This window comes from Molothrus ater, chromosome 3 (genome assembly GCF_012460135.2).
Source record: "Molothrus ater isolate BHLD 08-10-18 breed brown headed cowbird chromosome 3, BPBGC_Mater_1.1, whole genome shotgun sequence".
In the NCBI taxonomy this organism is placed as follows: domain Eukaryota; kingdom Metazoa; phylum Chordata; class Aves; order Passeriformes; family Icteridae; genus Molothrus; species Molothrus ater.
In genome coordinates, this window is record NC_050480.2 from 101,850,960 (window position 1) to 101,873,367 (window position 22,408).

Below are 22,408 nucleotides of genomic sequence, written 5' to 3' on the forward strand. Positions count from 1 at the left end.
GCAGAACTTACAGATTCTAAAATGTTAACAAATGCAACATTCATTTAAAAGTAAACAAACCAGGGATAAGTCTTTGCTCACCTTCTAAATTTACACTGTCCAATGAAACAACACTTACTCTATGCTTTATCAGTCTTGACATCGATATTAAAACAGATATTACAAAGTGCCATAATTGTTTATACATCCCTTCCAGCAATTTCAATGTGAACAGTGTCCTCCTTGTTTCTCTACTCTACACACAGCGATTTCATCATCTCCAGTTCACGTATCAATTACCAGACTTGTGCAATCTAAACAAATTTTCTTCTTTTCTATGTCCAGCCTCTCTTAAGCAATAAAAAATACTACCATCAAATTACAGGTGAAATGTTTCTGAGAAACCAGAGAACATAAAAAAATATATTTTCCTAATTAAGAAGGTAGGAGTGGAAGGGTACTTTGGGATCACTGTGTCCAATCACCTGCCATCTAAGTCAACCATGTGATATCATTCCTTCCAAAAGAATATTCACACACTATCTTAAATCAGATTATGTCTCCCACTACTTCCATCAAAAGGCTGATTCAGAATCTCACTTGTCTGATGGATAGAAAAGTTAAAATTTCCAGCCTAAATATCTCGTGGTACAAAGCCAACCATTTGTCTTCACATCTGTACTAGTCACTTCATTAGGTTGGAATGTCACTCCTGATTATTACCCAACATTCAATCACAGTGTATTTCTGAACACTAGTGAAATATGAGGCAGTGTGGACTCTCTCTGTGATTCCTGTTGAATCTCTATCAGGTGAAGTAAAGGCAACAGAAGAAGAAAATTAGGCAGTATACATAAACATAGCTCTGGACTAAAGAAAAGGATATTCCTAAAGACATGGAAGGAGTACAGTAAACTCAACAGTTAAAGAAGGGACCTGACTCTCCTGTTTCACAGTTTATGGCATAGTGCTGGAACAGCATTTCTGAGTCACAGCACCCTATTTTAACAGAAGGCTTAGCCAAACAAAACCAAACAAACAAAAAAAAAACCAACCAAAAACATGAGCACTGGCACACTCACCTCAGGACAGGTTTTCTGGCTCTCAAACCCACGTAGCTAAGCAGTGCCAAATTAAATGCAGACAAAAGAAGCTATGTGTTCAGCTAAGCAGGTCCAACAGCTTTCCTTCCAGCATGTTTCTCCTCAAACCTTCTGAATCACCTGATTTTCTAGAAGCAGAGGGTGAAATTTCATACCCTTATTGATCCCCCCCTAATAAGGGGCTACTGATAAAATATTCTGGTTCTCCTTACTGCTTGAAACTATGCTACTCCATCATTTCCTTTACATGAGATCTTTGGAACAAGACCTGAGAGTAAGAGGAAACTGTTCTCTTGCCTCCTTCCCATTGAAGTCATGAGTTGTACTGCAGAACCCAGCACTGAGCACATAGGCATCTTCCAGCACTTTGTTTCTTTTTCAACTGTGAAACAAAGCTGATTATCACTCCTTAATGTAGTGTTAAACTACCTGTTTCTCCATGCTCAACAAGATGATCACAGTGCAGATGCAATAAAAAGAGGGTCAGGTCTGATGAAGTCCACGTTGAATTCATACTGAAGAATAAGTTATGTTTTACAAGTGGTCACTCTTGGACTTTTCAGAAGGAAATAAATTTGTCAAACCCCAAAATATAAAAATTACTTCACACTTGTTAGAAAGAAAAACAATTTTTTTAACTAAATCTAAACTATAGATGGTTTCATTTTTAAAAACTGATCTGAAGTTCATTGTCATTAATCATGCAGCCATCACCAAGCTTCTGCTTTCAAAGTGATTTTTTTTAAGATCAGTTTAAGACAAGAAAGCAATAACAACAATACAGCACCTAATGTCACAAAAGTGAAGAATTTGCTTTCAACTCTTACAGGAGTCTAAGCCTCATCTGTTTCATTTTTCATCACAGTTAATCTCTACAGATATTACACTATATTAAATCTGTACCACAGTCATATATATCTTCAGTTCTTCTGTTATGTGTATGTTCATGACAAAAACAAACAAAAAAGACCCCAAAACAAATTCCCCAAGATGTCTCATGTGAAGAGGATATGTGAAGAGCTTTCTTTTAATTCATAACTAGTTACCAAAACCTAACTATTCCTAGGTTTAGCAGTATTAGATCTACCTGGCTATATTTTAATTCATAAACTCCAACAAAAAAAAATTAATCATTTTACCCACTGTAACACTTGTTACAATATTACTTTCTTTTTTCCCTTCATATCCCTCCCAAAAATGGAATTAATAATACAATTAGTGTTGAACACCTAAAAGATTAATTTCCCAAAAGGTTAAAATGTATTTTAGAACTACATTTTCAGCTGTTCCTAGTATGAAATTACACTTGAGACAATTCAATGCAATAATCTATAAATCAGTGTAACAGTTCCGTGGCCATATTTTCCAACACTGGCTTGCATTTCAGTGAAATCTGGAGGCAACAGAAACTGAGAGCTATAGAATACAATAAAAAATTAGTATTCTAACTCAAAATGGATGCAAGCAACAAGCAAAAACAACAAAAAAATTAAAACAACAAAAACCAAAATCCTCAGAGAATTCCCTTAGGCAAAAGAGAAATAATAATGTGTAACACAAGCTTCTCTGAGATTTTTAATATTTTGTGTATGTGCAAATAATAATTACTGATGACTACGAAGTCATTAATAATATTGTCAAAGAAAAATATTGTTTGTAGTTGAACAGATTTTTCTTGAAAAAAATTAAAAAATTTTATCACCTACTCATTTCAAGGTTAACAGGATAATGCAAATTCATATGGATCCCTGATGATCAAGGTAGGATTAACATATTTTCACCTTCTCTAATAGAACTGCTTTGGTACAAAATACATTGTTCTGCACTGTCATGATGTATGGCTCATATTTAGAAATCTGACAGTTTAGGAGTGCATTATGGCATTCCATTAAACTGAATACATTTTTGTGCTGCACAGGAAAAGATAAAGAGGCCACAATTCCTGTCTTCTTTGTAAAGAATAATGGCTTTTCTCACTACTGTAGTGAAAATTTTAGAAAATGTGGTATTTAGTGGACTGCAAAATTCTCTGTGTCTCAAAAACCATGAGGATAACTCTTTATTTTGTATAAATACTAATTTTTTTACAAGAACACAAACCATATTAATTGACAGAGATGTCAGCTAAAACCCCCATTTACAACTGCTGTAACAGTAATTCTGAAAACCTTTGGAATTCACCCTGTAAATGGACTGTGATGTTTCATCTTCTGAGCGATATTCATGACTTCCTTAGTTCTGAAACTCCAGAAACACTGGTGATGCATGCTTATTTCACTAAACAATGCTGTCACTGTCATAAGAAAGAAGGGAAAGAAAAGAGGACTAGAAAATCATGTTAAACTTCAGGTTAAAACAGATTATGTGCAAGGACACCTTATTCCCATGGTGACAGGACAGTGCTAAGTTGTCTACAATACCCTGAAATGTAGACAAGGTGTTAAAGAGATTTATCTATCCTTCAGGTATTTGGGGTTGTACCACTGCAAATCCAGCTATATCATAAATGCTATTAGGCCACTGCTCAAATGCAAAACATTGCCTCAACAAGTATCTAGAGAATGCTTTAAAAACAATTTGTAAGTTGACTTTCTTCCTTCAGCAGTATGGACTTTACCTCCCCTTCAGCCTTTTACCTAAAGTTTTCAAAATCAAGATTAATAAAGAAACAACTTCCAGAAGATCCCTGTTATCCCTAGTGAGAATCATAATTTAGTTGATCATTAAGAAAAGCAAAATTTTTGCGCATGGCCAGAAGAGGGGAATATACCATTGGGTGGGAGTCCTTCCATCACAGAACTCAAAAAGGTAGAAGTCCCAAAGCTTCAGCTGAGTATTTGAGTTTCATTCTTCCCCTTATGGCTGAGTCAACAAAATGCAATTTGGAGCAAGAAGGTGGCAAAACAACCACAGCTTCACACAGCAAATGTGTGAGGAAGAATGGTGGCTTTGAGAACGTGTTGAAAGAGGAAACAGGAGGCTGAGGCTTAATGCTTCTGCCTTTGCTCACCCCTCAGCTGGAGATGTGGGAAACTGTCCTCTGTGTTTGTACCTAAAATTTACTCTGTGATTATCCCCTAATATTAGTGGTTTGGATTTGCTGACTATTCATGACTTTACCTATATTTCAAAAAAACCCCAAAAATAACAAAATTGATCCCCAAAGTTTAGTATCCTCTGCTGTTCTTTCCACCTACTTTTGTGTGATCATAGAGACAATCATGTTTAAAACTGCCTGTCCTGCAGCCATTGGAACAGAAGCTTATACCCATATGCTGAACAAATTCTTGAGCTTTAAGGGTGTTACAATGTGGCAGAAAGGTGACATCTAAGCTTTATAACACTTCCAATTTAAAACAAATCCAAGATCTTTCCACATGAAAGATACAAGAGCAATGGTGCTGTCTTCATAAAATTATTTCTCTCATTTGGAGTAGCGGGGTGAGAAAAAACATTAGCCATGAAAATGCAGTTTAACGCGACCAATCTTGTATTTTAGAGTACTGGGTGAACAGCTTATTAACTGCAACAAGGTCCAGATCTTCCCAGGTGCAATTAGGGAATGAAGGAATGCATCAGTGCTACAGTTTAAAAACTGCTGTATTAAAGACCTGGTTTTATCCAATGGAAGACTTTCCTTGAACACTGCAAAAAGATTCACAAGGGTCAGGTTGACAAGAAAAGTCACAATTATTAGTTATTAAAAGCAAAGTTCCAGAAATAAACTCTTTCAGAGAGCTTACAATCTCAGGACTTTTTTTTTTTTTAATAAGTAAATGTATTATTAAAATATCCTTAAGGGTTTACTCTGCTATCTGCTCTGTCTGTCTAAAAGCTTCAAGATTCCTGGTGAGATTTGTTTCTTTCTTTTGCACAACTCACAGCTACCCAGTCCATCCAACAGAGCTGCAGGAGATGCAAGCTTTCTGAAAAAGCTGGTGACACACTGGACTAGTCCTGTTTAAAATTTCTCTTTAAAATGTACAAGGATTTAGATATAGAGGCATGAAAAAGTCTGTTTAGGGAGGTTTAGAAGAATTCCAGCCAGAAAGAATTTGGCCATTACTGAACAAAAAACACCAGTACTTCCAGATTAACATGAAAACAAGGGTTTAATTCTATTTTTCATTTTAACAAGAAAAGGATAAAACCCCCAAAAAACCCAAATCATGGAAGATAGACAACTTTAACCTATCTTCGTATTTGTAAAGCCACTAGCAAAACAGTATCTGAACGCCTCACAGTCATTAATGGATTTTTCCTCACAATGCTTCTTTGATGCAAAGAAGTTCTATTATCCTTATTCTTCTCGTGAAGAACAGTGTCATGGCGAGATTAAGTCATTTATCCAAAGTAACACAAGATGCCTATGGGAATGACTATGTAATTTATCACGGATCTCAAGAGCCGCAGTCCACTGCCTGAACCAGTAGACCATTCTCTTCTTAACAGACAAGAGCTGTTGTACAGTACCTTAAATGACCTTTCAAAAAGGCTATTTGGTGCATGGCTTTTGCTCTACCACCATTCTGAAGAAAGCTTTTAAAACAACATACTTTGAGAGAGCTTAATTAAGAACCCTGTATCTTGTCTCAACACCAGCTGTGAAACTTGGGAACACATATACTTTCAGACCAAATATTACAGATCTCTTGGAAGTCAGCAGCAAAGTTAAAGCTCAGCATCTTGGCAGCTGGAAAAGATCCTTCATGCTCTGCAAATGACCATACTTTATTCAAGTCTTTTAAAGGTTTTTTCCAAGGCTTTTTATATTCCTGTGACTGAAAAGAACTACTTATACTCACAATATATGTCTGACTATATGGCAGGAGCCATTGGGTAACTACCAAAATATGTTCTTTCCCAGTGCACTGAAGAGCTCTGTTTATCATTTGGTAATGCTGCTTAAAACAAAAAGGCAGTCAATTGTTTTCTATTTATATTCAACAAATGGTTTCGGTTTGAATGTAATTCAAACTCCAGGAGCACCCATGAGACTGGTAGTCTAAAACTCTGGGTCACTATCTGCCTCTGATATTGAGACAGATACTGATACACAAATTAATTAAAATATGCTATTTAAAGAAAAAAACTACTTAAGTTTTGTCTTTATCCAAAGGGCAAGTACAATTCACATCAGCAACCTAAAATTCTCAAGCCACTATGTTCACCTGAAGGGATCATGACCAGGAGTGAAAAGTTTACTGGGTCATGCTCCTTTAATCTTACCGTCTCTTTTGAGTGACTGCCAAAACCTCTGCTTATGATGAAGTTTATGAAGAAGAAAATGAACTGAGATCATAATTTAAATTCCACACAGATCACAAACAACTTTCATATGGTAACAATTTTTGGTCACTGGTTTCCAGAATTTGAATTGGTGACCTAAAGGTGAAAAATTCTGCATTCCAATATCAATCTCCATGCTGTTTATTGTTCCAATTTTCTGAAGTTCAAAGTGGTAGAAGTGAGAGTTACGTGGTTAAACACCGTTGTCTCCACTTTAGAACCACTTCAATATTTTCAGATTTTTTCCCTTAAAATAATTCTAAGCATAAACCACAATTATACTAAATTTTCTAGTGTATGAAGAACTTTTGATTTAAAAAAAAAACCTCCATTAAATAAGAAAATAATCTGCCACATAATAAAATTATGATATTTAAGATGTCCTGTTATGAAAAAAAACTGTGTTACAAGTTCAATTGTGCCTTTATAAAGCTGTCTGCTTCTTTCAAGGGCTTTTAGTTATAAGCATCATACAGATTGCTTTGGCTAACTTAAAAATTATAAAAACAAAAAAAATCCTATGATTTCAAGATTTCATAATTTCCCTCACAAATCCTCATATTTTATTAATTCTTTTTTTATTTTTTTTCCTAATCCATCCATCCAGTTCTGTTCAGTACTTAAAACATGAAACTTAACTAACACATTACTTTATCAGCTTCAGTGATCAACTGAACAAATTTATTTCCAGGAAATGGACTTGTGAAAATTCTCAAGGAATTCTCAGCTGCCTCTGAAGTTTTTTCTGTCAAAACATTTGAAAAAAAAAAAAAAATTTTTTTTCATTAGGGAATGGGAAAAAAACTGAGAGGAAACAAGGAAAAAAACACTTTCAGAAAAATTAGACAGGAATTTCCAAAACACTCAGTGTGTCTAAACTGTAGGCAAAGAAATGAAAGATTTGCACCATGAAATTATTTATTTTTAACCAGTGAGGCATTTTTTTCTGTTTCCTAAATACCTTAGCTGTTCACCAGTTTTTTAATGAGACAGACATAAGAAAAAAGAACAGCCTCACCTATAAATTTATGGCCATGCTATTTAATCTTCTGTTTTAATAGTACATTTTTTTAAAGGTTTATCTTTTACCCACATAGCAATGAAACACAAATCTGAACACAATTTGAAATCCTTACTCTGATATTGGGAGGGGGACTTCTAATTTATCCTGCAAACGCACCAGTTCTACAAAGAAACTCCTTGGCATACAGAGCTCATACTGTGAGAGTTATACATTATTCAAGAGAAAAAAAAATTATTATTTTTGGTACCTAGTTTCACAACCTGGTAACTATTTCTTAGAGACTGATTGACTTTTATGATCTGTGTTTTTAATTATTTTTTTTATCAGCCACCATTTTCTACCATTGCCCTTTCCTACTTTACATTATGCAAATCTCAACTATGTCAACAAAAGCAACTAGACCACAACATCTGTACAAACCCATTAAGCTAAGAGGAAAAAAAAAAAAGACAAAAAAAAAGAAAGGACCCAAAATTTGTTTCATGGCCTATTTGGTTTAACAACAGACCCAATGCCCATTCAAGCACATATAATTCAGAAGGCCTGCCTGCCAGCAATAAAGACTGAAATTGGATACTTTGTGAGATTAATTACCTAGATAGGGCATGATAATGCTAGTCAAATGGGAAGGTAATTAAAGTGCACCTTCCATGAAAATTATTCATTGCTGATGGATCAGGTGACAGATAAATCAAAAGGCACTTAAAAAAGCTACAGGTTAACTTTGTGGAAGGCCGTTCCTCCCTGGAAGTCCCTGCAACCATGCTCCTATTGTAAGACAAAAGGAGGGTGAGGTGGCCTCCGAGAAAGAGGAGCCCAGGGAAAAGTTACCAGCATTGTGCCTGCACACAAAGGGGCAGCTAGAGTGGAACCAGCCGGCCGGCAGCCTTCAGATTCCTGGATCTCTCTGCTTGTACGCTGTAAAGGGCTATTGCACCATGAAAGGCAGCAAGTGATGAATTAATAAGTTGACTGGTCCCCCGGGTGCAATCCTTACAGGCGGAGGACATGCCGCGGTAATCAAACGGGGCTATAAATTGTGTACATTGAATGGCACAGAACGCATCTCACTTCATCACCGCTAAGTCAAGACTTCCTGAATTTGTCATTAACTCTTTGGCTTCAATATATTTATTTAAACAGTAAAAGTAAGAGAAAGAGCTTACAATAACAAAAGGGCAACTGATACTACCCAGCGGGATATACAGTCTAATGGAGATCACTGACTTTTACTTTCTACAGCTACATGGGTCAAAATCCACTCCTTTTACACCAAAGCTCCCCCTGAGATGCACCAATCTGAGTTCAAAACATTACACTACATGCACTTCTGAACACAGAAAAAATCCCCAAAACCACAGGACCGAGTTATTTTTTACAGCTAGTTTATGCAAATTCCTGAGTATTTATTCCATATTTGAAGAAAATGGAGTGTTTACAGGGGTAAGCATTTCCCAAATCCCACATTTTTACAGAAAATTTCTAAACAACCTTATATTATATGTAACATCTGAGATTATTAAAATATATCAAAAAGGACCAATGTATGAAAACAGTTCAATAATGACCACTTTCTCTTTATGTTGGTTTTTGGGGTTTTTTTGTTGTTTTTTTTTTTTAATGTGTGCTAGGCTGTGATACTGAATAATACTGGCTGTTCAGAGGTAGTTCAATAGAAAGCAATTTTGTGCCACCCTATTTGTCCTTAGTATTCATTTTAAATGGCTTAGATACCTATAAGAGTTAAAGAGAATCTTACCACTGACTCTGAATCAAAGCATAAATAGGTAAGAGAACCTATTTATGAATATTTTCTAGAAACTCTTTACTAAATTTCTTCTATCAAAAATATACTTGAGGTTTTCCCACATTTTCAAACAACAGTTCTGTGTGTTTTATCAATAGCTTCAAAACTATTTTACACATTCCCTGAATATTTTTACCTTCCCTAGGCTTCATAGTGAGTAGAGGAAAGGAAGATTTAAGTCAGTATTGAAACATAATGCAAATTTAAAAACAGGAACTACAAACTGAAGTACTTTCTGTGGGTCCAATAGAAAGCATAACCTTTTTCAAAAGAGAATTTATGAAACAAGCTATGATTGTTCCCAGGAGTGTTCTACATTCACAGAAATTTATATGACCGTGTGACCAAGACAGGCATAGTACCAGTTTACCTACCAACTTCACTGCAGTTGGCAGCTGTGGTACTTCCTCCAGAAAAGGAGCTGTGCTGATTTTATGAATAGGTTTATCACTTTGAGATTGTCTCATTACAATATTTTGCAAGAAGTCAAATTTTATAGACCTCCTGATCTATAAATTTACCTCAGGAGACTTGGTAAACTTAATCTAGTAAAGTAAATGGCACTAGAGTTGAGAATGGAGTATGAACACATGCTTTTTCATACTGTTACTTTGATAGCATGCTTAGCTAGTTGGGTATAATTCTGGCAATCTCAGCCTGGGAACACTGTTTTGAGAGACACAACAAGTGAATTTTGCAAGTATGAGCCCTGACATGCCAGGAAGAGAGGGTGAATCCTGATCTCTTTCGAGCAGGCTTAGCTTTGGTAAACAGGGAACACCCATTAGTTTCTTTAAGAGTCCCAATGCCTGTAGCTGGTATTCCAGAGGAGTTTGAGCAATCAGTTTAGATCTACAGACTGCTAAATGAGATGGGACATGTCTGCCTGAGAGATCACCACCAACCTCTCAGTATAGGTCTGAAAGGCAGTCTCTTTGGCGTACAGAATTAACTCTCCAAAGCTTTGTGAATGTGACAATACTCTGAGAACTTGGGGTACCTGCTAGGGAAAACATTGAGAAACAGCTCCTAAGAGTTCAGTGAAGGAGTTCACTTTCTCTACTTACTGCTCATTGAAGGTTATGTGACTGAAGCTGTTCTGTGCCACTGCATGGCCTGATCAAATTCATTTTTATAGGGAAGGTTGTAACACTGATGGGTGACCATCACTGCATTATTGTAGGCAAAATAAGCTGAAAGGCACCTGCTGCCATCCTAATGGGGACTCTTAAATAGCATTACAATAAAAATAAATCATAGAACAAGTATTTTACATTTTTAAAACATTTTTAACATTAAAGCTATAAACTGCAATTAAGTGAAATATCCCTATTTTCAGGACACACCTGTATATGAATATCCTCACTAAGCACCTTGGTTAATTCAGTCCTTGGTAAACAGCTTCAAAGAGTCATAATAACACGAATTACTAATAAGACAAGCAAATTATTTTCTAGAGTTTTAAAATCCCACAGACAAACTATTTTAAAATTTGCTTGCTTGCTTGCTTGCTTAGTATTCTCTTGAAAATAAATAAAATCATGTAAATATTTAATGCTAACATTGTGGCAGAAATTAACATTTGTGTATGTGGGGTGTGGGAGGAAGAGGGCATTGAAGTCATCAACTTTTGCCAGTTAATTTAGGTGGCTAAATAGGGAAGGTAATCTAACGCTTCCTCTGTAATTAAGGACAAGTCAATGCACAATTCCTAAACTTGGCTTCTGTTCCAAATCACTCCCTAAAGAAACCTATCAATCTCCACTGACTACAACAATGTAAATATCCACCAAAGATTTAAATGCTAATGTTTAATGCCAACATCAAAGAGGAGAATGCTTAGCCCTAAAATATTTCACGCGATTAACTCTACACAATATAAAGTGCAATGACACTTTTCCCTCTTCATTACCAGTTAAGCTGCAATAGAAAAAATTAGAACTAAGGGTGAAATTTTGATCTCAGCTACGCAAGGGAATATTTGGAATAATTCCACAGGAGGTCCACAGAGACACATCATTACTGTATTGGCTCTGAAATATTAGCACCCAATTCCTCATTTCACAGCCATGATTAGAGGCTGTATAACTTAAATAGATTCTTTAGAGAAATAAATGGCATTTCTCCACATAAGCATCAGGGTTTGCTAGCTTTGAATTTGCTTTGCTGACTCAGCCACTACTGCCTGATAGGAGTTTGGATATTATGGAAAACTATGAGCTCTCCATGATGCATTAGGAAATGGGATTCTCAAAAAAAAAGAAACGTTTACGTGACAGACAGAAAAGGTCAAAAGGAGAGATGGCAAATAGATCCATCAGCAGACATGAGATGGCAGATACAGAAACAGAAGGCCCATACACACATATGAGAGAGAACACCAGATTCAATGGTTAATATTGTACAAGCTGCTGAAACGCAGATACGAGTTTAGGAGGGCTCATGCAAAGCCAAAGCTAAGAACCACAGTGACAGGACCTCATCCCTAATCTTAAACCTACTTAAGAGGAAGCAAGATCTATCTAAAAAATTATGAAAAAATATACTAACAAGTTAGAAGAAAGAGTGATTAAAAGGAGATCGAGCTACATGTAGGTGTGTGTATGTTTGCATGTACACGTGTGTATCTGTCTCTCTTCTTATATAGCAGAAACAAGATGGAAGTAAGATATGAAACATCCCATTCTGCACTTCTAAGATTTCCTGCAATAACACTAGAAAAATTCAAGCAGTTCTGTGAATATTTTTTCTTAAGGTTTTCTGTGTTTTTGCACATGTGGATTCTCTTGTGTCTGACACCATTTACCTCACTCAGTAAGGAATGAGGTCTTTATTGGCCCATTGATGACAGGTAAGATCTGAAGACGTCTTCTCTGTCAAACATAGTTGAAAATGGTCAAAAACCATTGACAGAGGATAAAGGAGCTGAAGGAAAATTTTCCAAAGAGATGTGTACTTAGCATGCTCACAAAGCCTTAGATGTTTAGAAATCTGAGCTAGAAATGACCTCTTCTTAATTAGCATTAATATTAAAAATGGTCTGAGTCACACAGCTTTTGACACTTGCTGTGAAAATTTAAATGTACAAATGAAAAGCAGCAAGTCAGGGAGTTGAACTACAGCTATCACTACAGTCTTATTTATTTTGTAGGCTGCCAACAAATATAAACTACCTTATGGAAACATAAAAAGCAGCTTGTTATAAGCTCGAATTGAGGACATTTATATTGGTCCCACAGTAAGAAGATTTCTGTGTCATTACCATGAGCATGATTTAGTTGTATTATGTTCACATGTAGACACCATTATGTAACACTTAGCTCAGACAAATGGCTCTGTTCTTGATCTTTCTTATTCTACTGTAGTTAATGACCAAATATTGTTAAAAATTGGGACACTAATTATCTGATGTCGACATGTTATGGATAATTAAGAATTGCTCACTCTGAAGCCATGCTAATTGTTTTTCACATGTCTCCTTCTCTCGTCCTTGTGTCCTCAACAAGGCAAGCAGCTACAGGTTTATACGTACATCTCTGTCACGTACTTTGTCACAGAACATACATCATCCTTTCTGGCTCATCCCCGATTAATTTTGCTGGCTTGCAGCAATTACCTCTCCCTTTGTGACTGACCTCCTGGTAAATGGAGTGCATGATCACTGGGCAATTTTTTCCTGCGTATTTTACCACTGAATTGATCCTTGTTGGCTGACCACAATAGGATACACTAAATTTAAGTCATAAAATAGTTGAAGTTGAGAGGAAGTGGCAATTGTGTTTCAGCAATTGTAGCTGACAGCTGTAAAAATCAGATCTTGATAATGTTCTCTCATTTACCCTATTACTTGGATCAGTTGGTTAAAGCTGTTAATGATCCTCTTGGATCAATGTCGTTTGCTTGTAGCTATAATTTACTGCATTGTTGGATTAGTACAGATGTTTTCATAGATAGCTCTGCATCATTCCACCAGATTGCTGTCTGCATCAAATTTGCTTCCATTCATCACTAACGAAGCAAAGAAAAAGATAATCAGCATCTCCTATCTTAACAGTAACTATTGAACTTTGGATAACACTTTTATTGTTGTCAATTTCCAGCCTTCAACCATGGCTTCCTCAGTAAATTGCCCTGAGAGTTCTCTCTAGAAATAGAACCAATTAGATATTTTGACTGTCACAGGGAATGACTACAGAAATGCTTAACTGTACAAAACAATACATTCACTAAAGAGTAGAAGATAAAACTGTTCACTTAGGAACATGCCCTATGGAGTCAGGGCTGGTTCTATCACATACAAAGCAGAAGAAAATACATAGGGCAGCGACATGTTGAAGTTGGCAAAAATTGTCCAGGCTATTAATTACTGAGACTATTCCAGCACCTAAAAAATCTGCTGACACCCATGGGTTGTCATAGTGGGTAAGTCAGCAATGGTGTATTAAGGGAGATGTCTCCCTTTCCTATTACCCCACTACCATTAGAAAGATCATACCCATCTCTTAACAGAATTTGTCTCTCTTCAAGCTTTCCTGCCAGAGGTGAACCATTTATTCTTCGGCCATTAATACTCCCTAAACTGCCAGAAGGCCATGAGCCAGAAGAGGAAGACTTGTATTTTTCCACTGAGGGCCCATTTAGCCAAATCTGGTTTTCCTTCTAAAAAAAGAAGGCTTATTGGCACATGCAACAAATATAAAATACATAACTGAATAAAATATTATGTGCTCCAAAAGAGAAGCAGAACAGTCTCTGACTATATTTCTAAAGAGAATACACATGAAAAAAAGGAAACTGGAAATACACTGTTTTAAATTTCTGGACAATTCTATATGGCATCATTTAAGCTTAATGAAGAAACTTCTTTAGCTCTCCCTATACAAGCTACCTTCTCTCTTCTGAAGATTTCCACAGGAGTCATTACAGTAGGTTGGCTCCATGCCATGCTGTCATCAAATGCTTCACTATATAGAGATGTTACAGTCTAAGAATTTTTCAATTCACTACATTCAACCTTAATTAGGATTTCACATTTGGTAGCACTTATACACTTGCAATAGTGCCTTTCAACAGTGATGTTCATTTCTCATTGAAAAAGCATCTGAGCACTTAAAAGGTTTTTTTTGTTTTAATGACAATGGCACTTTAATTCTTCAAAAGGTCTGAAACAAATAAACAACACTGAGTTCAGAGTTCCTACTGATGATGTCCTGCACTTATTTATATCTTAATCCAGTTACCATAATACTGCTCACAAGAAGCAGTAAAAGGAAGATCTGGGGATGTTGTTCTGTTGTGAAAATCAAAGGTCTGTGAAGTTGCACATTCTTCACACATAAGTTAATTAGCTGCTCTGGAATGTGTATCACCAAGTATAAATATATCAAGCGATTTCTTGTCTTTGTAGTGCAGCTATCCTGGAAGTCTTTGACACTAGCTGGGTTGTCACAGAACTATGTATTAAAGTTCCCAAAAAGTATAAAAAAGTGCAAAGAGTGTCTACATTGTTAAAAAGAACTTGTTGACATGAGAAAAAAAACTAACTATGGATGAAGGGAAGAAGAAGGGATTTTGGAGGGTTTAAAAATTCACCCAGCAGGTGTCACAAGTAGAGCTCTTTAATCTTAAAAACCTTTCAAAGATTGGTCATAGACAGTGTGATATTAATACTTGCTTTTTTAGATCAGGGTTAATTTTTCATTACTGTTTTTATGAACACAATTGGTTGAACTCATAAATATTGAGGAGATAGCTGGTCCATGTTTTTAAAATAAAAAAGGGGGCTTCTAGTCCTTTGTGCAACATCAGTAAAGTAATCCCTCCTTTCCACAGAGAAATTGTACTTTATGTTGCTCATTTTCTTCCTCAAGTACATAGTTTTTTATTGTGCAGCTGGTGAAATTATTCTTGAGTAGTGTACATTAGACCATGGTGACATAACCTGCTTTTTCAATAGCTCAGTGCACAGGAAAGTCAATAGCCCTGCGGCTGTCATGCTTCTCTGAGCAGGTTGCCACCAAACATTCAACATACATAGCTTAATCAGACCATTTCTAATTTGGAGCTCTGTTCTGTGAAGCTGAAGCTTTACTTTATCTTTGTGTAGTTACACTACAGTGTAGCTTCCCATTCTTTTCACTTCTAACTATTGTAAAATTCATGTAAACCTTATAGAAAAAAATTAGTTTCTTAGCAAAAATTATTACATCTCTTCCAAAAAAGCTTTTATGATAGAGCTGGACAGGCAAGACTTCTGATATCCATTTAAAAAAAAAAACAACAAAAAAACCAAAAAAAACCCCAAAAAAAAACCCAAAAAAAAACCCAAAACAACAACAACATATTTTTAGTATGCTATACAAAAAATTCCAATTACATTCAGTCACAAACTGACGTGGAAAAACCTGACATAGTCAGACTCAAAATGTGATATGAAGTTAAAGTTTCCTTTCAGGATGACAGAGAGCCCATTGCTTTTGTTCCTGTGTGTTCTGATAGAGCATAAGGTTCAAATCCTGCTCCTATTGAAGTCAATGACAAAGCTTCCATTGACTTCAGTGGTGCAGGATCAGACCCTAAGCAACACAGCTAGCATCTGCTTGCTTTTTTATCTCTCTTATCTTTCAGTAAAAAATATTGGAACAAATTAGAACTAAATAGTAGAAAAAAAAATTAATATCAATTCATTTTCTTGTAAAATGCACTGCTTGTCATTGCAAATTTTTTGTGAATATACATGTTCTGTGTATGTATAGAAGGTATTTTCAAAACTCCCAAATATATGTGCCATATCATATTATATACTAGACAGATGTTTCCTTCTTTGTGAAACTCCTGAAGAAAAATCTAACTTTTAATAATCTAGTAATAATGCCCCAAACTTGCAATTCTGTAGTATCTCTGTAACCTTGTGGATGTCACAATATTAAATATGACCTGATATAATCAGGGAATGAACAAACTGCTTTCCTTGATCTGATGGTATTTGCTATACAGAGACTGGATTCTTATCAAGTTTTTATCCATCAGTTTAATTCAGGTATAAACTCAGTTATCGCCTCCTGTAAAAAAAATCTGTGATATTAGTTCAGGGTAATGTGATTGCAGATCAATAGGCAGCCTTAGCTCCACAGAAATAGCCTCATCCATTCTTTTAATGTACTGAAAAGACATCTAAAAAAGTAAAAGAATAATAACTATCATATGCAACTAATTTCTACTCTTTTTTTCCCTTTATAGTTGATGACCATGAAATGCAGAACACTTACACTGCTATGCTTTCTGCCTACTGGTCTAGGAAAAAAAAATTAAAATATTAAAATATATCTTAAATATTATTAAGAATAAGCACAGACATCCATACAGCTCCCATTAAAAAAATAAGCAAAAAAGGTAACCCAAATACAGTCATAATCACATATGTGTTTCTAAAAACCTCAGTTCAATGAAAGCACTTAGTGAATATTACATTCGAAAAGTGACTTTTTGTAAAATAATTCCCACAGCTCAACAAGTGAAACACTTTTGGTAAAAAGAAAACATTACTTTTTATAATCTGAATTCTTTTTACATGAGGAATTGCTTTTAAAAAATATATACTGATGATGTAGCCATATTAATGTGTGAAAACAGCTGGACATTAGGAGATGAAGCATAGCTCGAAAAGTAAAATCATTAGCAGGAAATAGCCAAGGGAACCTATAGCTAAATTAAGTCCACTGAAATGGGAAAACATTGAAGAAATGCTAAGTTGAACTCTGAAACTATTTGTAATAAGCTGTCATGTAGCACCAGAAGTGAACATTGGATGGAAGATGTAGATGAAGGTAGATTAAAACAACTTGATGGCACTATGGGAAGAAACCAAAATGGCCTGGTGAAAGGCGGGAAGTGAGAATAGGACTAGAACACTGAGGTCATAGTGACTGGGAAAGCTGCAGGCACCAATCTTCTTGATTGCTGCCTCTGCTGGGGGACAGTTCATTGCTGAAGAAAAGTCAGGCTTAAGTGAGACTGACAGGAACAGGAAACAAATAGATGGTCAGTAGTGCAGAGGCTATGAAAGAAGAGACTTTAAAAAATGAGTAGGGTTAATTGAGAGCTGGGAAAAAGAGTAACGAAACAAAGAAAAGAAAAATTATAAGCAGCAAGAATGAAAGGAGAATGTAACATGACAGAATGTGAAGTGTCTCTCTTACTTAGTGAGACTTCAGAATTACCTAAGAAAGGCAGAACCCATCCCATATATTTGCATTTATGCATTCAGCCATTTCTTCTTGTCATGTAAATCAAGGGTGCTGCTGATAATAGTCATGATTTTATACCATGCAATATTTTTTTTCAGTTCAAGTTGCTGGGTTAATGCCAATTTGACAAATTCAGCTTCCTTTTTTTTAAACTTTAACTGTGAAATTTGGAATGTGCTTCTTATGTAGGAAAAGGTCTTAAAACTGAACTCTAAGAAGTAAAAATGGAATAGCAGCAAATCAACATATACAAAGGACATTGTTACTAAAAAACAATGTTTTTCAAGAGTAAGCCTTGATTATGGAACTGGATCAGGGTTTTTTAACCACTTGAGGTTGTCAGCATTAAGTGCATCTGAAGGCACAGCATGACCTAAGAGTGCTGTGGGGCACCTTTCTCCTGCTGTGAAGAAGCAGCAAGCATTAGCAAGTGCGCCCTGCCCAAGAGCCATGAGTACATTTCGGGACAGGTATTGGCATTACATTTTAACTTCTGTTTGTCTTACTTAGTTACGGTAATGAGGCATGATGAGGGTCCCCTTGGATGTGATTTTTTCTTTTCAATTACTATAAAGACAATTTAAACTGGCTCAGGACACATACTTGAATTTTCTCAAACCCTGATAAATTTTGGTATTCATTCAAAATAACCTAAGTTTTATCAAGGCCAGGGTAGGTTGGGTGTATATAACTCTTCCAGACATGAGGCCATTGTTAATTCAGAAACATCCTAGGGGAAAGGATGCAGAAAGACAGTTTTAAAAACACACTACCTTTGCAAAAATGTCAACAGAAAAACTATAAAATTGTCATTGAAGCATATTTTGTAAAGTGAAAATGCATGAATGCCAAAATACAATGAATATTCATCTGCAGTGAAACCTACCCAATTTCCATTCTGGGTGTTGTATGGAAAAAAATGTAAAATTTGGTAAGGAATTTGATGGATCCAAAGGAACTACCAGTACAACTGAAAGGGGAATATCTTATCAGGGAAGTGGTCAATTTTATCTTTGTTAAAACCCATTCTTGCAAAGGTAGGGCTTGTCAGCTGTTTGCCAGGTGCAGCTCTTTGTTTGTTAATTGTAACTAGAGCTTAGCCACATTCAAATCTGAATTCTACAAGGATGCAGGCGTTCTCATAGATCAGCTTGCAGTACTGGGATGACATCCTGTATTCTTTAAATGATGCAGGATAGGCAAGATATGAAACAAAGATGGTTTACTCCTGGGGGACTTTGTGTACTTAATCTTGTCAAAAAAAAAGAAAACAAAGCAAAACCAAAAGCCTCATGGTTCTTGGCTGAAGCAGAAAAATAAACCACATGACAATTGATAGCCTAGTCACAAAGTCTTTTTAAAACAAGGAATGAACAGCAATGTGTCATACGTGTAAATATAAAAATATATATTTAAGTGATGTGAAATGATACCTACCCACTTGCAGTCATTTTATTGTATTTTTTTAAAACACAAATATAAATAGGTTTTTATCACCACCTGGCTCTTTTATGTGGCATGCTCTCTTTGTCTCATCAGAAGCTTGTTATATGTGGGCGAAGAAACGCTGAATGTATTCTATAACCCCATTCTTTTATCAATAATTTCCTGTTATCATTACACAATGATTTGAATTTTGGGACTATGGACACAAAGGAGCAATTCAATTAAACCAAAACTACAAAGGGAAAATCTCATTGCAATCCTCTGTGCAACTGGTGAACCCAGTAATTATATATAGCCACCTATTGTGTTAGCATAATAACATGTGAAGAAGGTTTAGTTAGACACATTTACACACATAAAAAGCAATATGGGCACAGAAAAAAGTCAGTTTTTCCAGAAGTACAGAACAGTCACACAGGAACAAATGAGAGCTGCATGAATCCTAGTTTACTTGGCTATAAATAAATCCAACATTTTCTTTCTCTCTATAGTAAAATAAAAGAGAAACACAGAAGCATAACAGTTTCCTTTGAGCAACCAGTCTCTTTCTGTTCAATTATAGTCATCAATCTGTTCCACCTAAAATATTTTCCTCCTTGAGAAACCAAAGAAATCAGTATTAGGATCCAAAACATGCTGTTGCAAAAATAATGTAGAAAAGGTCTTTTTCTAAATGCATTTGTTCTGAACGTCTGTATTTTCTTTAACACAAATTTTGTGATTCTGTGAAAAAAAAAAAAGCTGCATTTATGTGGCACTTCTAATCAGAAAATCTTGAAAAGCTTAGTAAGGAAAAATGAAGGTTACCTTCATTTTACAGAGAAAACTGCAACAAAAAAAGCTTAAAGCCATTTTTTCTTCCAAAATCTGTCCCCCACGTATATTCATTTTAGATGCCAAATTGGAAGCCTCTAAATCTTTATATTCAGAAGTGCTAAACAGGCAAAGCTTCAGTCATACCCTTTCTCTAAACAGTGTCAAATCCTGGGAAATGCTGGTCTGTGTGTAATCCCACAGGAAACTAGAGAGTAGGGAAGGAACAGAGTCATGGTCTTACATTGAAGAAATGCTATGTTTTGAAGAAATGCTAAGAATGCTTGTCTAGGATGTTGAAGATTTTTGATTACATCTTTAGTAAAGTCTAGATGCTGCCTCAAATATATATGCAAGCTATAGTTTCACTAACACCTCTGGGCTTGATTTGAGGATCATTTCATAAAATCACATGGCTTGTGTTACATTTAAGACAGAACAGGATAACCATATTATAGCTTCTGGCCTAATAAAAGCCTTCTAAATCCTTGACTATGACAACACAAAATGATGAACAATAATGAGCTGTCTAGGAGAAAATACAACAAACTTTTGATAAAGGCTTTTTCATCTTCTTGAGATGTGGTACTAGCCACTAAATTGCACTGGTTCTTCCTTTACCCTGTGTGCCACTGAACCATCAACGCACATAAAGTAAAGCCAATTTGATTCAGCTAAATAGGAAAAAGTCCAAATCCCCTTCTTCATGTGATAGTTCTGTACAGTCATCTACAGAGAGCAGAACACTGTCCACCTGTGCATGTTTGGAGAATTATTTTGAAGATGAAAAATCATGGTGCCAAAATAATATCATCTGTGGTACAAAAATAGTCTCAGAGTAAGTTTTCTATGCTGAAAATCTCATCATAAACTTCAAGAACTGAATGAACACAGAGACCAATCCTTTCAGCCACAGAGATGGCTCCAAAATAAGGTAAAATGTGCTCTTGGAATCCATAAAAGCACTACAGGGAGATTAAATACACCAGCCAAACTTCAACAAACATATCAACTATCCTAAATTTGGGGGGAAGGAAGGAAGGTTTTGAACTAAATCTCTTGTCCCTTTTTTTTTTTTTTTGAGATTATTATCTTTAAAGTACAAAATAATTACAGTTTTTATTGTTTGTTTACCCTGTTTGGTGAGTTTGTTCTCCATTGAACACATTACTTTAGGGGATCATTTCTACTGCACTAAAAAAAACAAATCCATGATTCACAGTCATTGAAATTTCCTCCAAGACATAAGTATGAAATATCCTTTAAAATATTAGTCAGCTGTTCTTACAGGAAGTAAGAACATTAGATATTCACTTTATATTTTCTTTTACTATTAAAAGTAATAGTAAAAATACTATTTAATATTCCTTTGAAAGCCACATCTTGCAAACAATATTTTGTTTAAGATTGTTAAAATTACAAAAAGTTAGCTTTACTATCCTCTCTTTAGGAACACAGCATACTATTGTCTGTAATTTTATCAAAAAGCAACTGGCCAGTTCAGAAACCTAAATCTGAAAATTCTTTTTTTTTTTTTTTTTGTTCAGCTGCAGAACTGAAGCCCTTTTTTTCCCTGGGGTGATATGCTGGTTTGATTTTATTTCCCCTGACATTTCACCTGTCAGATTATGATAAATAGAAGAAACAAAGAATAATCATCACATTCTCATTGCATCTCATAATCAAATATCTGGAAATATAAGATAAATCAGAAGTATTGTCCTGAGGGCAAACATTAACACCGAAAACACCATCAGAAATCCAAATCATCTTCCAGTGACCCAGGAGTCCCATACATGTTTTAAAAATTCAAAAAGGAAGTCTGCATAGATCTCTCACATACATTTTTTTTATCTTCAAATACTAGGGAATTAACCATAATGAAGTGAAAACAAAATAAAAGAAAAAGTTCCTAGGTTTAAAAACTCTATTTAATCACAAAGCTGCATGTCTTCTTTAAGTCTTCTGTGAATGCTTTCTGAAAGCAATCCTGAGGCCAAGAAACAGTACAGGTTATCCTGAAATAGTATAAGCTCAAATTAAATAGCTGGCAGGACGAAAAGATTAATGAGCCAAAGCACACTAAACATGCTCCTGATTTACTGCATCCATAGTTTGCATGTTCCAAATTTCTCTCAGTCTCACAGTGCTGAGATTCATAAGTGATGAAAACTTACCTGCTTGGCCGGTGGTAATACTGACAGCTGCAAAAAGCCTCTGGGAACGGCTCAAGTCAGAAACCCCATTCACAGCTTCAACTTCAAACGTGTAGTTAGCGTGAGCTAGCAGGTCCATGACAGTGACATAGTTATCTACTAATCCAGTTTGCTGGGGCATATATCCAATGTTACTCCCACAGGGAACACACTCGCCCTGCTCCCAGCTGCACCTCTTGCACAAAATGCGGTAGGTCACATCACTTCTTCCCCCGTTGTCAGCGGGAGGACTCCACTCCAAACTCACGGTAGTCTGGTTGATATTGAAAATTAGGTTCTGTGGTGCAGATGGAGGTCCTACATAATACACAAAGAAGTCCAGGGTAATTACACAAAACCACAGTGGGACACACAGGTAGCATTTTAATTACTGAGATAGAAAACACTTGAAGCATTTTTCTTCACATAAACATTTCATTATTTTTAGTACAGGCTGCATAAAAGCGTTCTTGAACTCATTTGGTAAGAGCTTTATTTATTTTCCA

The 22,408-nt window shown here is 35.7% G+C and overlaps 1 protein-coding gene across 6 annotated transcripts in view; it reads right to left on the minus strand.

Moving 5' to 3' along the window:
- The window catches only part of EPHA7 (EPH receptor A7), a 178,592-nt gene that overhangs the window by 100,569 nt on the left and 55,615 nt on the right, over positions 1 to 22,408 (minus strand). For all 6 annotated transcript variants that reach the window (XM_036380217.1, XM_036380212.2, XM_036380216.2 and 3 more), the window contains exon 5: positions 21,885 to 22,220. In XM_036380217.1, the coding sequence (XP_036236110.1) occupies positions 21,885 to 22,220 (336 nt within the window). The remainder of the gene's footprint in view (positions 1 to 21,884; positions 22,221 to 22,408) is intronic.